The sequence below is a fragment of the Bombyx mandarina genome, chromosome 22 (genome assembly GCF_030267445.1).
Source record: "Bombyx mandarina strain Sakado chromosome 22, ASM3026744v2".
NCBI lineage: Eukaryota > Metazoa > Arthropoda > Insecta > Lepidoptera > Bombycidae > Bombyx > Bombyx mandarina.
In genome coordinates, this window is record NC_143228.1 from 17,090,388 (window position 1) to 17,114,182 (window position 23,795).

At 45.3% G+C, this 23,795-nt stretch overlaps 1 protein-coding gene across 1 annotated transcript; it reads right to left on the minus strand.

Moving 5' to 3' along the window:
• Positions 1–3,702: 3,702 nt before the first annotated feature.
• LOC114240094 (glycogen debranching enzyme) lies at positions 3,703–21,414 on the minus strand. Its single transcript, XM_089737159.1, has 25 exons — positions 21,261–21,414; positions 20,957–21,093; positions 20,355–20,452; positions 17,722–17,905; positions 16,978–17,188; positions 16,494–16,631; positions 15,738–15,953; positions 14,750–14,862; positions 14,047–14,175; positions 13,361–13,504; positions 12,514–12,582; positions 11,333–11,536; positions 10,785–10,905; positions 10,290–10,422; positions 9,434–9,602; positions 8,954–9,050; positions 8,721–8,873; positions 8,113–8,312; positions 7,578–7,941; positions 7,304–7,498; positions 7,062–7,227; positions 5,290–5,477; positions 5,060–5,194; positions 4,778–4,972; positions 3,703–4,650 (listed from the first exon to the last, which is right to left on the minus strand). The coding sequence occupies exons 1-25, from the start codon at positions 21,330–21,332 to the stop codon at positions 3,724–3,726; spliced, it is 4,758 nt and encodes a 1,585-aa protein (XP_089593285.1). The 5' UTR covers positions 21,333–21,414; the 3' UTR covers positions 3,703–3,723.
• Positions 21,415–23,795: the final 2,381 nt, after the last annotated feature.

The window sequence follows — 23,795 nt, forward strand, 5'->3', positions numbered from 1 at the left end:
ACAACTTGGAATATTTACAGACATACTCATGAAATGACTTATTATGATTATATGATTTTTCATGATAAAGGTCATATAATAGTAGTAATAGGAGTAATATCACTCGCATTACTTACACATGTCTACAACACAGTCTATCATCTATAGTAAAGCTACAACTAGTTGCGTTCAGCTTAATATACGTACGCTTAATATATTTGAGAGCGTTCATGTTAAAGTTGTGTGATTTTTTGATTTTTTCCATAAAGGCTAAATTAAATAATCATTAAATAAAACAGATTTACGTGCAAACGAAAAGTTTTCTTCATACAATTAATAGAATAAGCATATTTTATATAGGCGCTTAATGATCATATTTATATTATCCAATATTAAAAAGCTTTTTATATTTGATTTAATACTATTGTATTTTTTCCAAAGTAGGTTTTTCTTATATTTTACATGGTAATTGTACTGTAGTTATTAAATGTAATGCACGGTAAAGTGTATAATCTATGCACGGTAATTTGAGTCTGTCTATACACAATATGTGTATACCTATAGTATACCTATATACCAGAGGTAGTTTTAGCCTCCGTAGGTTTTGCTTGCGGAGATTTTATTGAATAACCGACGATTCTCAGGTTATTCTCCAGATAGTTAGAATGGTAGTTTTCCAATTACAGAGCATATTGCGACTCAGTGACGCACAATGCCGAATTATGCTGAAGCTTAATTGGAACGTGAATTAATTTTCAAATGCATCAGCAGAGTGCGCTAAGTTAGCACAGTTTTAATTAACATTGATTATTTCTAAGAAACTACGACGAAACGAAAGCCTTACTTACAATTTTTTTCAACATTAAATAATATTACTAACGATAATATAAACAAAATATCGATCAATGCCAACTTAAAGAAAAACACTTGTCAATTTTCTGTCACTGAGTCGGTATCGATTGCGAGTATCACGCGAGAGCAGTACTTTTGAGAGTGCTCGATTGTGCGAAGCGTTGCTGTAGTTGGAACATTCAACGTTGTGCATTATGCCGCATAATGCGCTCTTGTGCTGTAATTGGAAAACTACAAATATCAATATAAATTTAGAGAAAAAAAAACAATGCTTTGTGAAATATGCATTAGCGTTATTAAAAATATAATTTCAGTAAAAAATACCTCACCTACTAAGTAATAAACATTAGAACTAAAACAAATTAATATACAACACAAGTTTTTATTTTAATGTTTAATTCGAACAATAAAAGTCTAAGACTAAATAAATGCGAATTATTAACAGAGATCTATTCTTATCTATCATTTTACTAGAACAACAATAAAATTAAACAATAATCACTACAAAAAAGTGACCTTGATAAAGTTTAAACAATAAAAAAGCTCATAATAAAATAAGAGAAAAAAACGATAAACTTCTGGTCTCAAAATTAAAAAACTTCTAAATCTTTCTTTCTTCACTTTTTTAGTAAAGAAAAAGAAAACTTATTAGAATTGTTGTCATAAGTTTTCAGTTAGACAGTTTAAAAACAATGATTTTGGTAATGTCTTTCCTAGAATAAGATTTCGTGTTTCCCTGACAGCATCTCTTTACGCTTAAGAAAATAATATTTCATCTAGTGCAGAAGTCGTTATTACAGAGAAGCGTTTGAGAGGCAAGTCGGTGAGCTTAGGGAAAGTCCCTTTAGACCATGCATCGAGAGGATCTGCCTTGAAATTGGATAACAGTGCCCCAAATTCTGTATTTTTAGCAATTGATATGTTAGCTGCCATTTTTCATGGTGTATTTGCCATAAGTCTTGTGCGTTAGCAGTCGCTCTAGCTGAAACAGATGATTCAGAATAGGCCACTACTAGATTATCATCGTTTCTGAAGTTCAAATTCGAGCTTTTGTTGATAAGGGTAATGCCACATCTAAATGGATTTTTAAAGTGATATTTTTTGGCGCGTGTGAGAGTAAATGTTTACGGATGAAACGCAATAACAATAATATTAGTGATACGAAAATGTGGGAACGTTTGTAGAAGAGGGAGAGAGCGATCGAGACCGATTAAGAGAGTGAGATAGAGCGAACGAAGAAATAATCAGAAAAAATTATCGATTCGTGTGAAAATCGATTTTTCATCGATTTCCCTGTCTTTCGATGCAGACGTTTTTTGCTCTTATCTACGATCAAAGTTGAAAATTGAAGGGAAGAGCGACTGAATCGCTCGCTACACCGACGATCCGAATGTCGTTGTTCGAAATTTGTGTTCAAGGAAGCTTATCTTAAAATTCAAGGTTTTGACAATTTTCTTGTGTTCTATAATGATGGTGTCTCCAGCTCTCTTTATGAAAATTAAAATTAAACAACATGCATTGCATAACACCTTTATTTAACTTTAATTACTATAATAAACACTTGAGTAACTCTAAAAATATACATATACACTGAAAAACTATTAACAATTATACATTTTGACACAGACTGGAAATTAACTAAAGCGGAAACTATATAATAATATAATTGGCGAATTAAAAATAATTATCATTTTTGTATCAACATTACACTGTACAATACAGTATTGATGAGAAACTACAAGGATATAAAATATTATAAAATAATTTTTTCAATGATTTATTAATTCGATTTTATCGATATTAGAATTTTAAAAATACAAGTACAATAATTACAGTAATACAGGAGACGTAGTGTGAGTCTGATGTGCCCGTCATCGCGTCGACGCGTCTACTGGCGCCCCCTCACGGCAAGCTCAGGAAGTAGAAGATGAGGAAGGCGACCGTGTAGAAGAGCCCCGAGAAGGAGAGCAGCGCGCGCAGCGTGGCCCGCTGCAGCCGCGCCCCGCGCCCCCCCGCCCCCGCCCCCTCGCGCGCCGTGTTCAGGACCTTGCGCTCCAGCGGCCGCCACGCCGCCTTGTTGTTCTGCCGCTCCGATAAATTGATGACACTGACCCGCGGGGAGGGCTTCACTAGCGCCTCGTACGTCAGCTCCGCCGCCTCCCCCTCGCTCCCCTCCTCCTCCCCGCCCGCCCCGCCCGCCGCCCGCTCGTCGTCCGGCATCGCGAACTGGGGCCGGATCCCCTCTTCGTCCGGCTCCTCCAGCGTGGAGCCGCAGGCCGAAGACATCCGAGAGAGCCGCTTCAGAGCGACCGGGCGCGGGCGGCAGGGCTCGACGCCACCCGCGGGCTGCCGGTAGTCAAGGGAGCGGTGAACCGATTCGCCCTCCCACAGGATCGATTCCAAGAAATGACAATCGGCCGGCAGGATGAAGATTCGTTTTCGAGAAGATCTAAATCGAAATTGTCGTCGCGGACAATACTTTATACAACCGTTGGGAGAAGCGATACCCAGCAGGGGCCCGGCGCGGGGAGCGAGTCGCGGCACCGGCGGGAGGGACAGGACGTGCGCGGCGCGGGGCCCGGCGGCGCGACGCTCCGTGACGGCGCCGCGGCCGAGCTCGTCCCACAGGCGGCGCCGCCCCACGCGCACCGGCAGCGGCAGCCCGTAGCGCAGCAGCCGGTCGCTGTACACGACGGTAGAGAGCGGCTTGTCGCGGCCGCCCTGCAGCAGGTTGTAGATGGTGCGCGCCGCCGGTCGGGCCCTGCGGAGCGCGCGCCGCAGCACGCCCAGCGCGCCCGCCCGGGGCCGCGGCTCGTACGGCTCCGCGTACAGCGGGGCGGCGGCGCGGGGCGCGGGGCGGAGCGCCAGCAGCAGGCGGCGCGGCCGCACGCGTCAGTCGGCGAGGGGCCGCGCCCGGCGCGCCGCGCGCAGCTCGTGCAGGGCCTCCAGCGCGGAGGCGGCGGTCCAGGCCTGCGAGCGGCAGGAGTCCCGGCAGTAGGCGCCGCCCGCGTTGGTGAGCTCGGGCAGGCCGCGCCAGGGCGAGGCGCGCAGCTCGGCGGCGGAGGGCCCCAGCGCGCGGTACCCGGCGGCGACGGCGCGGGCGTGCTTGCCGCAGGGGTGCGCGAAGGCCAGGCGCGCGCGCACGTAGAAGCCGAGCGGCCAGCCCCACTCGGGGCCCTGGTGGTAGTTGAAGCCGTGCGCGACGCTCGGGTCGTCCGAGTCGTTGGAGTTGTCGTAGTCCGGTCGGTAGGCCCAGTCGGCCGGGTCCAGCGTCTTCACGCCGAGCGGCCCCAGCAGCAGCTTCTCGACCTGGTCCAGGGCCTGCCAGGCGTGGCGCGGGTCGAACAGGTCGGGGGCGAGCGCCATGGCCACGGGGAAGTTGCAGCGCAGTTGGTAGTCGGCCCAGGGCCGCGAGGCGCCGTGCGTGTCCTTGTAGATGGCGCGGCGGTGCACCAGGTCGGGGCGCGCGTCGGGCGCGGCGGGGGTCGGCGGGACCCAGAAGTGGCGCTCGAAGGAGGCCCGGATGCGGTCGGCCCACTGCGCGAAGGTCCAGGAGGTGAGCGTGCCGTCCCGGTGGCGGCGCACCAGCCCCGGGGTCGGGTAGCGCCCGGCGCGGTGCAGCTCGGCCAGCCAGCGCGCGGTGCTGTAGGCCAGCGCGACCAGCTCGATGGCGCTGCCGTCCCGGGGGGTGGCGGGCTGTCCGCGGTTGCCCGCCTTGTCGGACGACCCCATCTTGTCCATCCACGTGCCGCAATTCGAGTCGTTGCCACCGAACGGGAACCCGGTTTCTGGGTCGATGCCAATTTGCACATTAAAACCCTGTTAAATAAAATAAAAACACGTTAAAATTAGAGAGTGTTTGTTTGTATCAGCTACAAGAGTGAGAGTGTATGATAAGAAATAAGCCTAAAGTTTGAGTCGCGGCAGTCTCAGTCCGCGGCCGCACCTTGTCGGTCATGTGCGCGTCGATGGTCCTGCCGGCGTTCCTCTCGCGGAACACGAGGCCCTGGAAGTGCGTGTCGAGCGCGTCCTGCAGCAGCTCGTGCAGCGGCGCGGCGGCGGGGGCGCCCTCCTCGCGCGCCTGCAGCCGACACACCGGCTCCGACAGGAGGGACAGCCCGTCCGGGGCCTCCTTACAATACTGAAACGTTTCACTGTACATGTACAAGTGACATCAGGGGGCGCACACACAGGCGCAGTACCGCGGGGGGTGGGGGGGCACACGTACCTGCTGCACGCAGTAGAGCCACCACCACACGGCGTCACGGCAGTTGTAGCGCGCGTTCTTCCCGCAGTCCAGCAGGTTGGGGATCAGGCCGTGCCGGAGACACGCCCCGTACGACAGTATGTGGAGGCGAGCGTCCTGCGCCGGTAACAATTAATGCGCATATTTAGCGAACACGTGGTTAGTTTAAACTGGAATTTTACTGTGCAAACAGTATTAACAACAGGGCTGACCTCGTATCTCCCGGTGAGCAGGAACATGCCGCGGAGCGCTATGAAGGTGTCGCGCCCCCAGCAGCGCGTGTAGCCCACCACGAAGTGCGGCAGGCCGGCGGACAGCGAGCCGGGGCGGGGGCCGCGGGGGGCCGGCGCGGTGGGGGACGCGGGGAGCGGCGCGGGCAGGGTCGCGCTCGGCACGTGCCCTGCGGTAGCATCGCGTTACTGACTACGTCCCGGTCAACGTCCTCGCCGAACCCGTCGCTTGCGACGAAGGGCTCGACGAACGAATTAACCCATAGACACAGCCCACTGAGTCTCGCCGGATCTTCTCAGTGGGTCGCGTTTCCGATCCGGTGGTAGATTCTGCGAAGCACTGCTCTTGCTAGGGTCAATGTTAGCATCACTCCGGTTTGAGCCCCGTGAGCTCACCTACTGGTTAAGGTTACGTTGAAATAGCCTCTCAAGGCTATCAACTTAAATAGAACAAAAAAAATTCATTAAATAAAGTTAATCCTTTACGAAGAAATCGCTCGTCAACACTTATTGAAGTGAAAACTTCTTTAGAATCGATTTCAAACCGGATGCAACGGAAAAAACGACAGGTAAGAGACACAAATACAAAAATGTGTAGGATGAAGCCAGCAAAGAATGAGACAGAAATATACATATTATTTAATACAGCGCCATCTGTGAGATTTTTTAATACTAACGTGTGTATGAAAGCTCTTGTAGTGAATTTTAATTTAGGATTATACGTGAAATTAAAATATCAATTCACAGAGGGCGCTACCTTACAATTATTTACTAATGACAAAATTTTACGTATACTTAAGACGTTTAGGATAATTGTATTTTAATTTTGGAAGGTTTCACTTCTACCACGTGTGAATTGCACACATGTTTTTTATATTTATATTTCGTCAACTACTTTATAATTGCGTGTGGGCGATTTCAACAGACTAAACAAGTTGTTAGACATTGATCTATTTTATTCTTCTATTACAAATATATTACAAGTGAGCGTCAAAACAACGCCAGATTCGTCGTAGTTATTGCCGGGGGAGGGCCGGAGGGGGCGGGCGCGAGGTCCCGTAGGGGGCGGGGGTTCCCAGAGCATTAGTTTGTAACATTTCTATACGAGCGGCTATACTCGTTTTGTTTTATTTTTTGTTTCCAATTTTTTATTCTGTATATAATACATATCTATTTTAAATTAAGCTAATAAACTTCCTTGAAACAAATGAATAAAAAAATTATCCTTTGCTCAAAACTCAACTGATACATCAAGGTTTAGTTACATGCATGTATTAAATGACATAACAAAACTGACTACTTGGAAAATACCTTTATTGATAACACTTAAGGCTGTCAACAGCTACCGTCAATAAAAGAAAATTGGTCGACAGACTGAGAAAAACTTGCTATTTAATTGTTGTCTTCGGGATGGGACAAACAAAATAGGGCATGGGAAGGAGGGGGTCGAAATTCCCCAAAATCTTCCCTATCTAATTAATGAATGGCTCCTGAGCCTATTTTTTTATTGCGCAGCGGGTGAGGTTTATCTATGTTTCAATTATATAGTAATTTATTCAAATTATAATCAATGCAGTGTATTTTTTTTACACGATTTTGACGACCATGACGACGACGGTTTACACGACTTGTGAACATTTGTTAAGTACGTATTTCAATAAAGCAACCGGTACCCGCCCGCGGGATCCGTGCTCCGGCACAGTCGCATCGCTCTCACTTTAGTTTGTATCGATATAATTTAGCGCACTGAGCACCTGTGAGCTGCACGCTGGTGAGCGCGAGCGCGGCGCGCAGGGTCCCCGCGGGCGCGCGCACCCGCCGCAGCGCCGCCGCCACCAGCGCGCCGTGCAGCGCACCCGCCGCCGCCGCGAAGTACGCCGGCACCAGGAACCGGGGCAGCGCAGAGATGGGCCGGAACGCCTGCACGTGTTTACCGAACATCAACGCTACTCACAACTTCAACTTCACAGTTCACTGAGCACAGCTGAGCACGGACCTCCCTGTACTTGGCGGCCACGGCAGCCAGTCTGGGGTCCCTCTCCAGGCGCGCGCACGTGTAGTCCATGAGCCAGTCCCCGGCGCGCAGGTTGTCGCACAGCGGATGTCCCAAGTCATCGTTGGGAGTTATCTCCGAGAGTAACGAGATCACGCCCTGCAGGCCGGCGTACACGAGGGGCCCGTGGCCCGGCACCTGCACACAAGTCGAGAGGGGGGTCAGTGGGGGGCTCGCGGCGGGGCGCTCGGTGAACGCGCGACAGCAGGGCACTAACGTCGTAGACTCCGCCGCCCCCCGCGTCCCTCTCCTCCGCGTCGCATCTGTACAGCAGCACGTTGAAGTCCACCAGGTCGAGCTCGGCCAGGGCCGGCTGCAGGCCGTACGGGTCGCCGCCGCCCGCCAGCTCCATGTGCCTGTGCAGCGCGGCCACGGCGCTGGCGGCGGCCGGGCGCGGCGCCACTCGAATGACGACCACAGTGCCCGGGGATAAGGGCTTGAATTCCAAGATCGTGGTTTGTCCTTCGGTCCTCTCCGCGGCGAACACGTCGGACTGCGCGAGCGGCACGTCGCGGCGCACGGGCGCGTCGTACTGCGCGAGCCCGGTGATGTAGCGGGGGTGCTTCGAGAACGGGCCGGCCCTGCAGGACCACGCGCTCAGGTAAACAAGTCACACTCTGTAATACTAAATCTTTGTGCAAACAAACAAAAAACATACGCCTCATATTATAAAATTGAATATTTTTTAGGAATCCCTAGTAAATTAAATGAATACCGCCCGAAGCGGTAAGATATCTAACAGCGCCACTCACGTGTGGTCCTTGATTCTCAATCCAGTTTCGATGAGGATCTGCTCGAGCTGTCCCTCAAAGCGGAGGGGTGGGGGCGCGCGGCGCGCGGCGGCGGCGGGGGGGCGGAAGGCGGTGAAGGCGACGGCGACGACGGAGCGGCGGGAGCGCGGCTCGTGGCGCGTCACGGCCACCACGTCAGCGTCCATCTGGTCCACGTACACCTGGCGGGCGCGCGACACTCACTGCCTTGCTACTTACTCTACACGTTTGAAACTGACGGCGACCTGCGGGTGGCTGTTCTATTGCTCATGTTTATTAGTCTTGGTTTAGCGCCTTACCTAAATGTGTTTGGAGCATCCGTTGTCTAATAGCTAAGAGAGCTTTGGTATATTAATGAACATTGACGTCATTGTACATGACAGTGCTCTTATTATTATGTCTGAATGAATTCAAATTGCTTTTGCGATTGTTTCTATGTGGCGGCAGTAGAGATACCGTCACACGTACAAGTTCCTGACGAAGGTCACAACGGAGGAAGACTCTCCCTGACGAGGAGTCACGAATGCGCGCGTTCCGATCTCACTATCATTATGATGAGTCCGTTTATTTAAGGAGCACACGCGTGTTACCTCGTCGTAACCGCCCTGGGCCAGCTGGAGGTGCAGCTCGTTGAGCGCTCGCTTGGCGGCCAGGATCCCGCAGGCGGGGCCCACGCCGCCCTCGGCCGGCTCCGCGCCGTCGCTCCACTCGCAGTACAGCCGCGACTCGTCGACCACGTGGACCTGCACCGAACCGTTCGTGTACCGGCCGCCCCCGGGGGCCGCGGCGCACGGGGCGGGGGAGGGGGGCGGCGGGTACTCACGTGGTAGGGGACCAGCTCGTCGTAGCCGCGCGTGCTCCCCGTGGCGCAGCAGGCCATGGACACCAAGGCCGACGACGGCAACAAATCCCAGACGGATCTGTACACCGCAAAAATAATACAATGGAAACATTTTTAAACTTTTACATTTTCATAAGCTCTGTCGATATATTAATTCGTCTGTGTTCTTGTTTTTTTCTTATGATCTAAATTTCAGAAAGGATCTTACATTTGAAGGGTGTAATGGTAGTCCATATTAACGCCATCGGCTATAGATTACAAATCGCTTAAGTACATTACATACTCCGTCAACTCGCAATGTATACGGATAACGTTGATTAGTTAGGGGATTAACAAAGGCACTCACTTAATTTTGTTATCTGTTTGTTTGCGGAAACAGTAAAGCATATTGTTCAAATACTTATATCGTTTTACTCTAACAGTAATAACGACGAATTCTTCCCTCCCGCCCCGCCCCCGTACCTCTTGTCGATGGGCGAGGGGTTGTCGTGCGTGAGGTCGTAGAGCGCGGCGCGCGCCACGTGCGGCACGGCGGGGCGCGGCCCCCCCCACATGAAGGCCCCCGCGCCGCGCCCCCCGAACCGGTGCAGAAGCCGGCCCTGCTCGTGCGAGTCCCACGCGCTCTGAGCCTCTGGAAATGTATCGGTCATTTGAAAAATTAACTGATTATTGGAGTTTACTCCTTTAGAATCGATTTACATATATAGGCCCGGGGTATGAAAATTATGGGGACCAAAATCGTACTAGCATGTCACACGAAATGCGTTATGCGCATGTCACACGAAATGCGCGCCGGGCTGCTGCGCCGGCAGTCCGCCACAAAGCCTCGTACTGATCGCGCGTTTCTCTCATTATTGTATTTTCATATATTTGTTAGTCGTTTGTTTTGTGTCTCGTTAATTTGTTAATAATCTGTAGTGTATCGTGTTGTCGTAATATAGAACTATTTCTCGTATTGTTTCGTTTAATTTTTTATATCCAGTAAACTCCAGTCGTGCGTCGGAGCGGACACACACACTTTTTTAATAAAAAGTTTTTTGCTATTTTAGGCAGACGAGCTTGACGACCGTCTGTGTTGTTGGTGAATGGTTACCATCGTTCCTACAGGTGAGCAATACCACGGCCAAGTAGCTGCCTAACGTTGATTAGTCTTATAACAGACAAGATTTGGATATATAGTAGCGTGCGTGGCCCACTCGCGCTTGTTACAGCCAACCGATGATGGGCTACCGAAGGAGCCACCTCTCGAATAATACAAGTGGACCTAGGAAGCTGCAATCGTAACCTGCTCGTAGCGTACACAAATAAGTTCGGTCACCTCTGATGAGAGAAGTGATGCCCAGTCGGTTCACGAAGATGTTGTCGACTTGGTCGGAGTTGGTGAAGAGTTCCGCCACCACGTACAGGTCCGGCTTGACGTTGCGCGCGCAGTCCAGCATATACTCCGCCACCTGCAGCAACAGACCTCGCTCACAGACCCGCCCGCCGGGACCTCAATTTTGTTCAAACTCAAATAATTTATTTTACCTTAAAGACCACGCTTTGTTTGACGATCAATTAGGTTATCATCACGCAACATTTACTTAATAAACAAATGTCACTTAATATTGGTTCTAATTGACATTGGCGAGTTTTCATTAACCTCTCACGATTTTACGTGACTATTTTTCATTACGTGAAGATATGTCTGCACGGGCCGACCCCCCCGGGTGCGGCCGCCCCCCCGGGTGCGGCCGCCCCCCCGGGTGCGGCCGCCCCCCCGGGTGCCCCCGCCCCCCCCGGGTGCCCCCGCCCCCCCGGGTGCGGTACTCACGTGCAGCGGCGTGGAGTGGCAGTTGTCGAGGCGCAGTCCGTCGAACACTTCGGCCGTGAGCTCCACGTACTCCCGCATGTGCGCCCACAGGAACGGGCTGTCCTCCGGCTTGTCGCCGTACCTGCGGGCATGTGACCGTACTCAATGCGCAACGATGACCACTCATAATCTCATGTATATTTATTTTTTAAGTGATTGATTGAATTACGTTTTTTTTTATTGCTTAGATAGGTGGACGAGCTCACAGCCCACCTGGTGTTAAGTGGTTACTGGAGCCCATAGACATCTACAGCGTAAATGCCGCCACCCACCTTGAGATAAGTTCTAAGGTCTCAGTATAGTTACAACGGCCGCTCCACCCTTCAAACCGAAACGCATTACTGCTTCACGACAGACATAGGCAGGGTGGTGGTACCTACCCGTGCGGAAACTCACAAGTGATCCTACCACCAGATCAATTCAAAGATATTTTCACTAACAGGAAGGTCTACACCATCGTTGAGAGACTTGATGCAGATTGTTTAGAAGAGTCAGTTCGCAGTCAAGACCTGAGCTTGATGGAGTCCCCCCAGGCCAGCAGGTCGCGGCGCAGGTAGACGGCGGCGGCGGGGCGCGCGGCGAAGTCCGTGAGGGGGTCGGCCCCCATGACCCAGCCGTTGTGCGCCATCACCGCGCCCCCCTCCCCCCCGTACAGCGCCGCCTCCACCTCCGCGCTGCTGCACGACTCCACGTCGCACGCCCACGTGAAGTACCTGGGCCACCAACACTATATATTTATTATTATTTTTTACTACTTATGCTAATAACCTTGAGAAGCTATTTCGCCTTGACGTGTAAGTAAGCTTACGGGGCTCAAACAGGGAATGTTGCTAACACTAGCCCTAGCAAGAGCAGTGCTTCGCAGAATCTACCACAGGATCGAAAACGCGACCCACTGAGAAGATCCGGCGAGAAACTCAGTGAGCTGTGTCTGAGGGTTAATTTACTCGCCGAGCCCTTCGTCACAAGCGACGGGTTCGGCGAGGACGGTGACCGGGCTTATAAATGCTTCACAACACAATGTATGCAGACACTCGATGCATTTAGATTAAATTGAGAAGATAAGTGGATTGCTCAAAACCTATACGACGGTCTCAAGATTTATTTTTAATTTAGAAATTACAAATACATTATTGAAAACTAATCACTGTATTTTGGCCATAAAAAATGAACCGTTACTGTTTAATGGGAATCCGTAAAAAGAACTTACGATTTTATATAATTTGTTTTAGAAAATATTAACCAATTTAAGAAACAATTTTTTTGTTCACTATAGATTTTTATGAAATCATCAATTGAATTCATAAGTGGCATAATGAAAGTCGAGCCGTTGCCTTAAAAATATTGAACCTGTGATATGGTTCTACGAAGAAACAATATATCTGAAAACATGTTCGAACAATTATACACCGCATTTTAAGTCACGGCTATGACTATAAATTAAAAATTAATTTGAAGTTTTCAATAACATTTGAACAAACCAGACATTTGAGTAATACACAGAATATATAAAATAAAGGCTAAAGTATCTGTTTCAATAAAGCCAATCATGACGTCATTTGAGGCAAAAGTTCATTTTTCATTAAAAATTTGTTTTTCTGTATTCAGCCAGCCTAATTATTGTTTTTTTTTTAAATTCAATTATGCATAAAAATGAAATGTGTAATAATAATGGCCGTTGTGAACTGACCTCGGCACCAGCGGATTCTTAGCGCTGACTTCCTCGATCTTGGGTCCGTCCGATTGCAGGCGGTAGTACCTGGCGACATCAACATCATCATCGACAGGCACGCCCAGCAGTAATAGCATCGAGTTATTTCCATTCGTTCAAGAATAGTAGTTCAAAATTTTGTTTTATAAAATACTATCTATATATTAATACGTGAAGCAAAAACTTTGTACCGTTTTTACGAAAATTGCGCGGACGGGGAATATGAAATTTCTCACACTTATAGAGAATATAGAGAAGGAGTGCATAATGCTAATATTTTTTAATATAATGCATAAAAGATACTTTAAATCAATAAAGCAAACATTACACACACTACCATGTATTTGACACAACACATACATAAAAATATACTCTTTGTTTACTGTCAATTGGGAAACTTTTGTTATTGTTTAAAGTCTGTGGTCGAATTGAAAATAGATTAATATTGTTTGTCTTTAATATTGATCTATATGATGAATTGATCTCTAGTTCAGTATTGGCGAACACTGTGATTATATTATCGAATTATAAAAATGTTTGACCATAGAACCATAATAATGTTTAAACTTATAATCTCAATTAATTATAGTCGAATTTCGACTACTGCGGGGCCACTAGTATATATATAAAAGACAAAAAATTACATATTAAAATGCTAAAAAAGAATTGAATTCTTCTTATTTCTTATTACAAATTGAAACGATTACTTTGTAAAAAAAAAAATGCATGTAATAATAGCAAGATCTATACAAATTCAGTAGTTTTGTATTGCCATAAGCGAAACTTAGTGTTGCCATTTCAAATAATTGTCACGTTGTGTGGGTACCTCATGCCGGCGACCACGTTGTCGACGGCGGCGCGGAGGTGTCCCCGCACCTGCTCCGCGGCCGCCTCGTTCAGCTGCTCCAGGTTCAGCTTCAACTCCTCACAGCATTTCTTGAGGCGGGACTCCTCGTCGTAACACTCCGACCTGGCGAGTACACGTTTTTTTTTATTGCTTAGATGTGTGGACGAGCTCACAGCCCACTTGGTGTTAAGTGGTTACTGGAGCCCATAGACATCTACAACGTAAATGCCGCCACTCACCTTGAGAAATAAGTTCTAAGGTCTCAGTATAGTTACAACGGCTGCCCCACCCTTCAAACCGTAGCGCATTACTGCTTCACGGCAGAAATAGGCGGGGCGGTGGTACCTACCCGCGCGGACCCACATGAGGTCATATCACCAGTAATTACGCAAATTATAATTTTGCAGGTTTCATTTTTATTACACGATGTTATTTCTTCACCGTGGAAATCAATCGTGAATATTTGTTGAGTACGTATTTCATTAGACAAATTAGTACCCGCCTGGGATTCGAACACCGGTGCATCGCTTAACACGAACGCACCGGACGTCTTATCCTTTATGCCACGACGACTTCAAAAGGCCGACTTTTATATATATACATTATATTTCCACCAGGCTCGAGGAGTTTAATCATCGCTAACAGAGTGTAGAGGAGGCACGGACCTGTACACGTTGTAGAGCTGCAGAGCGGCGTCCAGGTCGATGGTGGCGCGGAAGCGGCGATACTGCGGGTCCTCCACCAGCTTCAGCACCGGCCGCTCCGCCTCCGCCGGGGCCTTCACCGCCGGCACCCTGGAACCCACGCCGACCAATCAGAACGTTAGTTGTCAACTTATCTACACAAGCGCAGAGTGGACCTCCGTTGGAGATCCTTCGGGTTTTCCATCTAAGCGAATCGTGTAGTAAAATTAAATCCGTTAAAATTCTACTTGTCCAATATGTTAGAATTGTAGAATCAAACCATTGAAAATGAAAAGACATTTTTAATTTAACTCATAAGGGCTGTCCCCACTAAGCACACGACAGAATCAACAGGCAAACAGGAGGACCGGTGTCTCTCCGGAGACAAGAGCTTATCGCGGCATGTGTTCACGAGTTCTCAAAGTTATCAGCCTGCTCACAATACTGTGACTCAACCGGCACTGTCTGTGGAGCCACAGCACCACCGCGCGCCCTGCGGGGTGGTGGGGGGCGCAGTGCGGAGGGCGGCGCGGGGGCCCGGTCCGAGGGGGGAGGGGGGGGCGACGCTGTGTAGAATAGATTTGTGACGTGATATCTATGCTGCTGATTATTTTATGCTGAACGCCGACTCTAAGATGTATGTGACGTCTGCGTCCCGCAACTACCTCTAAAGACTAATACTAACTTGTTTCTCGCCAAAAAGTAGAACTCCTGGACTAGCTCCGACACATTGCACATGTACATCTCGTGCAGGCGCAGCTCTGGGACTACCTGCGTCTCCAGTATGTGTTTGATGGCCTGACAACAGCACAGAATTCAATATATAACAGTTATGTTTTGTTACACACCAACGGATTATTTTACTAATAATGTGCACGTTTATTATTTCTTAATGAAATATAAATGTCAAGAAATACTGTTTCTTATAGCCCACTGAGTTTCTCGTCGGATCTTCTTAGTGGGTCGCAATTCCGAAATCCGGCAGTAGATTCAGCGAAGCACTGTTCTTGCTAGGGCTAGTGTTAGCAATTCTCTCAGGTTAAGTTCATGAACTCACCTAGCAGTTCGCACAAAATTAGAATATCCTCTTAGGCTACCAACGATTAGGTAGGGAAAAAAAATTGTTATTATTTAAATATTAGACCATATTAACGCAATATTCAAATATCTACGAATACTGCTTTATCATTCGTGAGCATGAAAACTGTGAACTATTCGAGACGTCAGAAATAATATAATGCAGAAAAAAATAAACAGTAGTACCTAATTTTAATTAAAGTGAAACTTTTATTACATCATCTCAAACTTTTTCGTCTGTGTGTTGCATGTCGCGTGACGGTCGGCCGCGGAGTAGGGATAAGTGAAAGGCGCTCGTCAGAGCAGTCAAGGCCAATATGGCGACGCCTATAGTTCGCAGCACCAGACCGTGTAGTATAGACTATTACTCATTTGTGCCAGTGCTCCACGCTATTTTGTTTGTTTTTGTCAGTGTTTAATATAAATGTTGTTTGTTAAAGTTAAATGTCTATAATGTGAAAAAAAGTTTCACTTTTACCGTGGTTTCATAAAACCACACAATCTTTTTTTGTTGTTTACTGTTTACACAACAGATTTTTTTTTATCCAAAACCCGCAATAGAAGGTTGAGTCTGAACTGAAGGGGGGCGGGCGCACCTCGACGTGCGCGTGCTGCGTGACGCGCGGCGGCACGGGCGGCGCGTGCAGGCCGCGGGCGACGCGCGCGCTGAGGGCGGCGAGCGCGGCGTCCAGCAGCGCGGCGGGGCGCAGGTAGGCGCACGTGCCGCAGTTGTACGTGGCCTCGGGGTGCTCCGCCACCCAGCTCGTCTCGTTGGCCGTGTGGTTCAGCACCACGTCGCATATCGACAGCATCTGCGCACCGCCAGGAATCGTTTCAATCTACCGTGACTACGAAAACATAAACGCATTCAGAACATTGGAAACGTAATAATTTTGGCACAAAGTTGGCCCATTTTTGGGCATTGTCCTTTATCAATATCGTATCTGCGGTTCGCAAAAAAATATCCAAACCTAAGCGAGACCGTTGGGGCCGCGATCCCTGTGCCGTCTGATTTTCAATCAATTTGAATTACATTGAGTCTAATGCAATGGATAATAATAACATGTAATTTTAACTGCAATCACTAATTTCAGAAAACTTTTTTGAGTGCGCTCCGATTCATTCTGGCTTTATTCCCCGGTCCACTTAATGGAATCCCGAAAATGCAATTTTCCCGAGGTTTACGGTCGCGCGGCCTTGGCTATCGGCTGGTGGCCGTAGCCGGGTAGCTTGTTCCTTTTATCTATGAGTGCCGACAACAAACAGGTCTTCGATTAAATCCGATCCAGCAGTTCTCCCGGAGTTACGGCCTGGGAGCGCGTCAAGTCGATCAGATCAAACGCAGTACTCACGCTCCAGTCGTTTTTGATCTTGGCGACAATGTTCTCGACGTCGGCGAAGGAGACCTCCCGCCCCGTGTCCTGGCCGAAGCGAGGGTTCAGCTTCAGCTGGTTGGCGATGCTGTAGCTCGAGTTGGAGCCGCCCAGCTCCTGTAAAGCGGCAGACCATCGACTACAGCTGATGATACAGATGCTAAAGATTAATGGGACCCGGCGTCTGTATGTATCTACGCATTCCTAGATCATGGGTATATCTCAGACGATGTTGGATCTGGATTGTATCTTATATATATCTTAGTTTTAATAATTATTTTTATAACTCCAATATGCAGAGGTTACCGGGGCCCGTGGACATCACGAGATATCACTTCACATTACCTCCCCAACACTGAAAAGCCTTGTTTTGACGTATAGTTTTGTCCTGTAACCTCGCGCGCCCTTCGCACCGGAATATACTTAATAAATTATGACAACATTGAACGGAGATGAAACCCACCTGTATAGGAGTAAAATGTATCATATTATAGCCCGTCTCTTTGGCGACCCTGAGCGTGTTCTCCCAGCGCGGCAAGGGGCCCAGGCTCTTGGCCAGCACGGTCTGCATGGCGACGCCGTCCAGCGGGATGCGCGCCGCGCCGCCCGGGCCCGCGCGCAGCGTCGGCGCCACGTGGAACCAGCCCGAGCCTTGGGGACCTATCTTTGATTCTCTGCCGAAGCATTGTGAACAACATAATTATCTATTTCATTATCCTAACAATAATAAACTTATATTATAAAGAAATTAGTGCGAACTGCTACTCGCTTCCCGGTAACAGGAGGCAAAGCCATAGATAGATACTCAACAAAAATTTTTGCGGGCTTCGGCTACTAGATGGCTTCGTTTCGATTAGTTTGTCATTTCTCTTGTAGATGGCAGTAACAAATTAGCTATCCTATATTTTATTTTTAATGAAGGGTTTTAAAAATATTCAGAAACCACAAATTGATAAAATTTAATCAATTTGTCTATAACAAATAAAGACTTGTATGATTTATTAGTTTTTAATATTCTGTGTTTAGTTATATAGTTATTAATTAAATGCCTTATCTTCAACAACATATAATACAAGTTTAGGAGCATCGGCTACAAGATGTCGATAGTTTTAAAGCAAAAAAAAATTGTCTTAATTATCGCAGTTTTAGGGCGTTGGTTGATGCTTCGTGAGAGAATGTGACTTATTAAGTAATGGCGGCTACTCACGCATTATCATAGACGAAGTAGAAATGGAAGGAGCCAGCCCTGGCCAGCTTGATCTTACAGTAGAGGTCGGTGTCGGTGACGAGGGGCCCGGCTCCCAACGACTCGCCCTTCTCTCCCTCCTCCCCCTCGGCGCGCCACTCCAGCCCGTAGTACTGATTGCGGATGAACTCGGATTGATCGCCTTCTAGAAGAGTACAAACACATCGAAATCTAACATCATTTCCGGTGAAATTATACGGTAAGTCAGAAAGGACAATGCCCATTTTCTATGGGCGTTTGGGCCCCTAAAAAAAGTTGTCGGGTGATGATGATTTTAACTTAATTTGATAGACATGAAATATCGTTTCATATTCAGAAAACGATTTTTATATTCTCACCCAGGTTTAAGAGAAATCTGTTTTTTTCTGCAGCTAAAATTAAGTTGTTAATTGTTTTCTTCGAAATCAATAATCGGTCTCATCATTATTTACAGTATTAAATAAGTTAATTGTGGTTAATGTTGCTAGAAATAAGCCCTTACGTACATTTTATTATTATTATATCCTCATAATAATAATAAAATGAAATGAAATCCGGAAGCCGGCAACGATATTGTTGTTGTTGTTTTTAAATTCGCCAACAAGCAGGCAAAGAGCGTAGCCTATACAGCCTAGTCTGTCATAGTTATATTTTTTATATATTTTTTATGTTAATAAAAATCCGGTGTATTTCTTTTTATTGCTTTTTGGGAGTGTTGACGTCAACTTGATGAATAGCACATTGAGTGAGCGTGAATTTCCGCAATCTTTTATCTTGAAAAAAAAAACAGTCACTGCTATGTTAGCCACAGTTTTATTCCAATGCACAATGACATTTAATACACAAAACAACACCCAATTTGTATATTATACATCACAATAAGCTATTAAAAAAATATAAAATAAAACTTCAAGTGACGCTTCACTCGGGTTGCTGCCAAAACTCTCTGATAATATATAATAAGAATAGAGTAATGGTAGGCCATTGAGATTTTTACTAATGGAATCATTAATATTTAAAAATATTAAATAATTCATGGTTTTAAGTAATTATTATTATTACAATACATAAATATTTAATTGAACAACAATAAACTAAAAAGTCTGTGAATTATAACCATTAGCAATTTTTTTATTTGTTGTTCAAGTCACAGACAACTCTTTCGTTTGTCAGCATATAAGTTTACTATAAGGCTGTATGGGCTAATTTTCCCTTTGTCTATTGGCGAATTTAAAAACTATGGCACTTAGTTTTGGGATGTTATCAAATAAGTAATTAATTTTTTTGTAAAATAATGCCAGGGTGAAAGAAATGTTGATACATAAACTAAACAACATTAAAAAATAAGGCATAGTTTTTCAAGTACAAATAGTTTTGTCATGAAGTTGGCCCACTTTTGGGCATTGTCCTTTTATTGGTGGTAAGACCCCTTGTGAGTCCGCGCGGGTAGGTACCACCGCCCCGCCTATTTCTGCCGTGAAGCATTAATGCGTTTCGGTTTGAAGGGTGGAGCAACCGTTGTAACTATACTGAGATCTTAGAACTTATATCTCAAGGTGGGTGGTGCATTTACGTTGTAGATGTCCATGGGCTCCAGTAACCACTTAACACCAGGTGGGCTGTGAGCTCGTCCACCCACCTAAGCAATAAAAAAAATATAAAAAAGATATGGTGGTCATGTCCCGCCAAACTTTTGAGAAATCGTCTTTTCGCATTAAAAGTGTACAATTTCCAAAAATATTCGAAATTGAGTTAATTTTCGGAATAATATTCGAAATCGAGTTAATATGCGGAATCATTTGGTATCACCAGTATTTTTCTCATAAATACTGTCAAAAGAGCGTTGTTTACGACTAGTTTTTTTTTTTTTTAGTTTACCTATATTTTGACTACTATTAACAAAATTAATACATAATTTTATCTTACTGTAAAAGGCAGATAATGTAACTGGTAAAAACTAAAAATAAATGTTGCAAAGATGATTAATATTAAAAATATCATATTGTGTTAAACCTTTAAAACACTCTTCTGTAAAATTTTATAAGTTTTCAGATTATACAGTTTTAATGCGAGAAGACGAAATGTCTTTGTCAAAATCATATCTGCTATGTAGTCAATTTCGACGTTTTGACCATCATAATTAGTTTAATATACAAAAGTCGTCATAATATTCTAGGGGACATGCATTTCAATCGTATCTTTTACAGAGCAGTATTGTAGGCAGTGGCTTTGCTGATGCCCGTGAGCGACGGTGACTAACTACCAACAGATGGGCCATATGTTTCGCTGCATACAACGACAATTAAAAAAGTATTTTAAACATATGAGAGGTTACATCTGCCAGGAGTGATTAATGTCGGAACCTACTATGAGCTCGCTCGTGAGTCCTACTATGAAGTAAGTAATCTTGCGTTCCGGTTTGCAGTACGGGGCAGCAATTACACAAAATTAATATTTGGCCTCGTTTGTCAAGGAGCGTTGTCTTATTGAGCACACATGTCGTGATGCGTGAGTCCATGTAACGACACAATGTCCCAACCTACCTTTCTACACCAATGAAAACAAAAAAGGGGTTGCGAAAAGCTGACATATTAATGTTACTGGTGATTACTCACGTTCATCGTCAGTGAGCACATAATTAGTGTAAAGGAACACCTTCCGGCCTAATAAACTTGGTCCGGGACAAAATTGTAAATAGCAGCCTTTTTCAAATCTGAAAAATAAAATATTCAAACGAATTAAAATAAAATCTATACTAATATTATAAAGCTGAAGAGTTTGTTTGTTTGAACGCGCTAATCTCAGGAACTACTGGTCCGATTTGAAAAATTATTTCAGTGTTAGATAGCCCATTCATCGAGGAAGGATAGGCTATATAACATCACGCTAAGACCAATACAAGCGGAGCACCAATAAAGAATGTTTCAAAATCGTTTTTTTTCCCTTTTGAGAGCTTCTCCTGTGTGCGCTGCAGGAACGGTTAAAGTTTCGGTAAAATAATGTATGACAGAATTGTTCCCCTTTAAAAAACCTAAAAAAAAAAGTCTATATGTTAAGGTTGGCTCACTATAGTGTTTTTTATGTTAACCAAATTTGTTCTAAAATAAAGTATTATTTGTGAACTATTCCACGTGGACTAAGTCGCGGGCAAAAGCTAGTTATCCATATGTTGCATTACGTACGTGACCTAGGCCTTGCCGTGGTAGATCATGCTTACCTATATAGAGTAGAGTCAAAATGCTCCCCGTGTTCGAGGGTGATGACGGTGGTGGGGGCGGGCAGGGGGGCTGCGGTGGGCGTGGCGGGGGCTCGCGCGGCCTCCGCGGCAGCGCTGCGCTCGATCGCCATCTGCCTCTGCAAGACCACACACTCGTTACCCGCAGAAGCCGGTACCACACGCCTCTCGCGATCGCTTGAAGAAAACCGCGGTATCAAAACAGCCAAGACATGGCCGAACAGTCTGCTCAGCAGAAATTCCACCACCCTAGGTTCCATCGCGCGCAATCTCAACAACGGGACACCTTTTCTATGACGGCCTTCTCCTGCACCTTCCTCCCGTAGTCGCTTTTCTCTCGAGTCACCATTTTAGCCATTGCTGTAACACCTGTGTAGTACCCATGAAACGAAGATTCAGTTTGAGGTGCTGCGTTGCGTTTCGCTTTCTTATATAAACCTCGTGTTCGGGAGCGTGAAACCAATCTAGTTTTGTATTGAATTACGCCCGTTTGTAGTCGGCAAACCTGGCGTGAAGACAAAGGATCCTCCTAGATTGTACCAAACGTATTTTCTTCTTGTTCTCCGCTATGTATTTAATTGCAGACTAAATTGTAACGAACATCACACTATGAGATAAGCTGATCTTTAACCTATTATTATTTTAAGAAAATTCATCACACGATCACGCATCGTTTACTAATTATAAATGTGATTATTTATACTTTTTGCCCTTTTGAATCTATTTAGTTTTTTTTACTTAATCATATAATGTAACTAAAAAACATTAATATTTTAAGGGCACACCGATCCGCTAGCTCTTGAGTAAGACCTTACCAATTAATTCTTGTCAGTGTTTTGTTGATATACTCGTATAGGTCGTAAATAATTTAGTAAAAACGAATTCTTTTCTATCTTGGCATACAGCTCCCTATCTATAAAAACTATTTAATATTATCGCACATTTCAATACTAGAGATATGATTGTGCCGAAATTATAATTACTATACCATTTATCAGTCACTGCGCGTATAATCGATTAATGAGCAAATAACAAAATCTTTTTAATCTATTTAATGAATTGATTTTAACTTTTTATTGAATTAAAGGTATTTCTATGTCATCGAAGCACCGAACCCGCAGCATACGCAGATGTGTCCTGTACAACCCGACGTTATGGATAAACCGCCCTTATTCAGACCGATATAACCACTGGACTGATAAAACTTCAAACCACGATTGAACTGTCTAATATCAGGCTTCTAAAATATATATTTTTGGTGATTCTACTAAACACTGCCCGTAATTACGGATCACCCCTTCACGGGTTGGTTCTACAAATTTCTAATGAGAAGCAAACATTGGTTCTTATTTAAAGGCACTAAAAGGGTTCCGTAAAAGGTCGTTATAAATTAAACTACGGCGTTATTTTTCCATATGAGTCTCGAGATCGATCCAAGTCCAAACAGAATCGACTTCCAATGGCAGATGATCTGTCCGTGAACATTTGTATTGTTGTTATTATCTACAGAGCTGGTCACCGGAGTCCGAAGTTGTCACAGCGCGAATGTTACCGTTCAGCGTAGTAAGGGATGCCCTACGTTTCAAAGCGAAATCTGCTTCGCGACTTAAATAAATCAGGTGACGGTACCACCCCTTACGCTGCAACCTCAACCATCGATAAATGTTTCTTCTTAAAAACTGAAACATGCCAATCCTTGAAAATTCTTGTCGGCCTCAAATCTATCTGGACGCTTTAAAAATAACGAGAAATCTATTTTAGACATAAAAATTCATACCTCGGCGAAACGGAAACGAAATTTGGATAAACAACAAAACATAACTTTTTAACTATAACTACACTACTCATTCAGATTCGAACAACAACTCGCAAACATTTAATCTAGCTCCATCGACGCTTCGCTGCGTCCATAAGAAAACGTAATGGTCTTTGAATTAAAACAATACATATTCATAGAGACATCATCGTAAAAATAACAGTGTAGCCAAATGATTATGAATTGAAAGATTCACAAATTGAAACGGGATATTGGATGTTTATACAGCATGAGGTAAGCAGTTTGCCCACTGAGTTTCTCGCCGGATCTTCTCAGTGGGTCGCGTTTCCGATCCGGTGGTACATTCTGCGAAGCACTGCTCTTGCTGTGGTCAATGTTAGCATCACTCCGGTTTGAGCCCCGTGACCTCACCTACTATAGGGTTACGCTGAAATAGCCTCTGAAGGCTAGCTATTTATTTATTTATTTATTACACTTCATGTAAAATTTACATTGGCGGACTTAATGCCTAAGGCATTCTCTATTAGCTATTACCTTAGGTAGGGAAAAAAAACATTCTAATGTAGGTAACCTTTCCACAGCGCTGTACATACGTTCCTCCAAAGTCCCGTGTTTTGCAAAACCGTGTTATATGAGACTAAAAGTCAGTTCAAAAATAAGAGTAATTTTTCTGAATGAAACATCTCAACTATGCCTGTATGTATTTATTTACCTATTATGAATAAAAAATTAGCAGTATAATTTCGGTTATTCCTATATATTGTGTGTTCATAGTGCATAATGTAATTTTTACATTTTAAACAAAAATCTCGTTATCGTGTTGTCGAATCACCATGATAGGGTTTGGAGGAATTTTCTTTTCGTGTTAGAGTGGATCCGTGTTATAAAATACCGTGTTAATGAAGGATACCTGTACACTTTTTCGTTAAAAAATAATAGTTTCTTTGTTTACGACTTTACGACTAACATATCTTTAATTACACATACATATTGAGAAAATTAATATAAAAATTATGATTTCAATGTTTTGCTTTCCTTTAAATT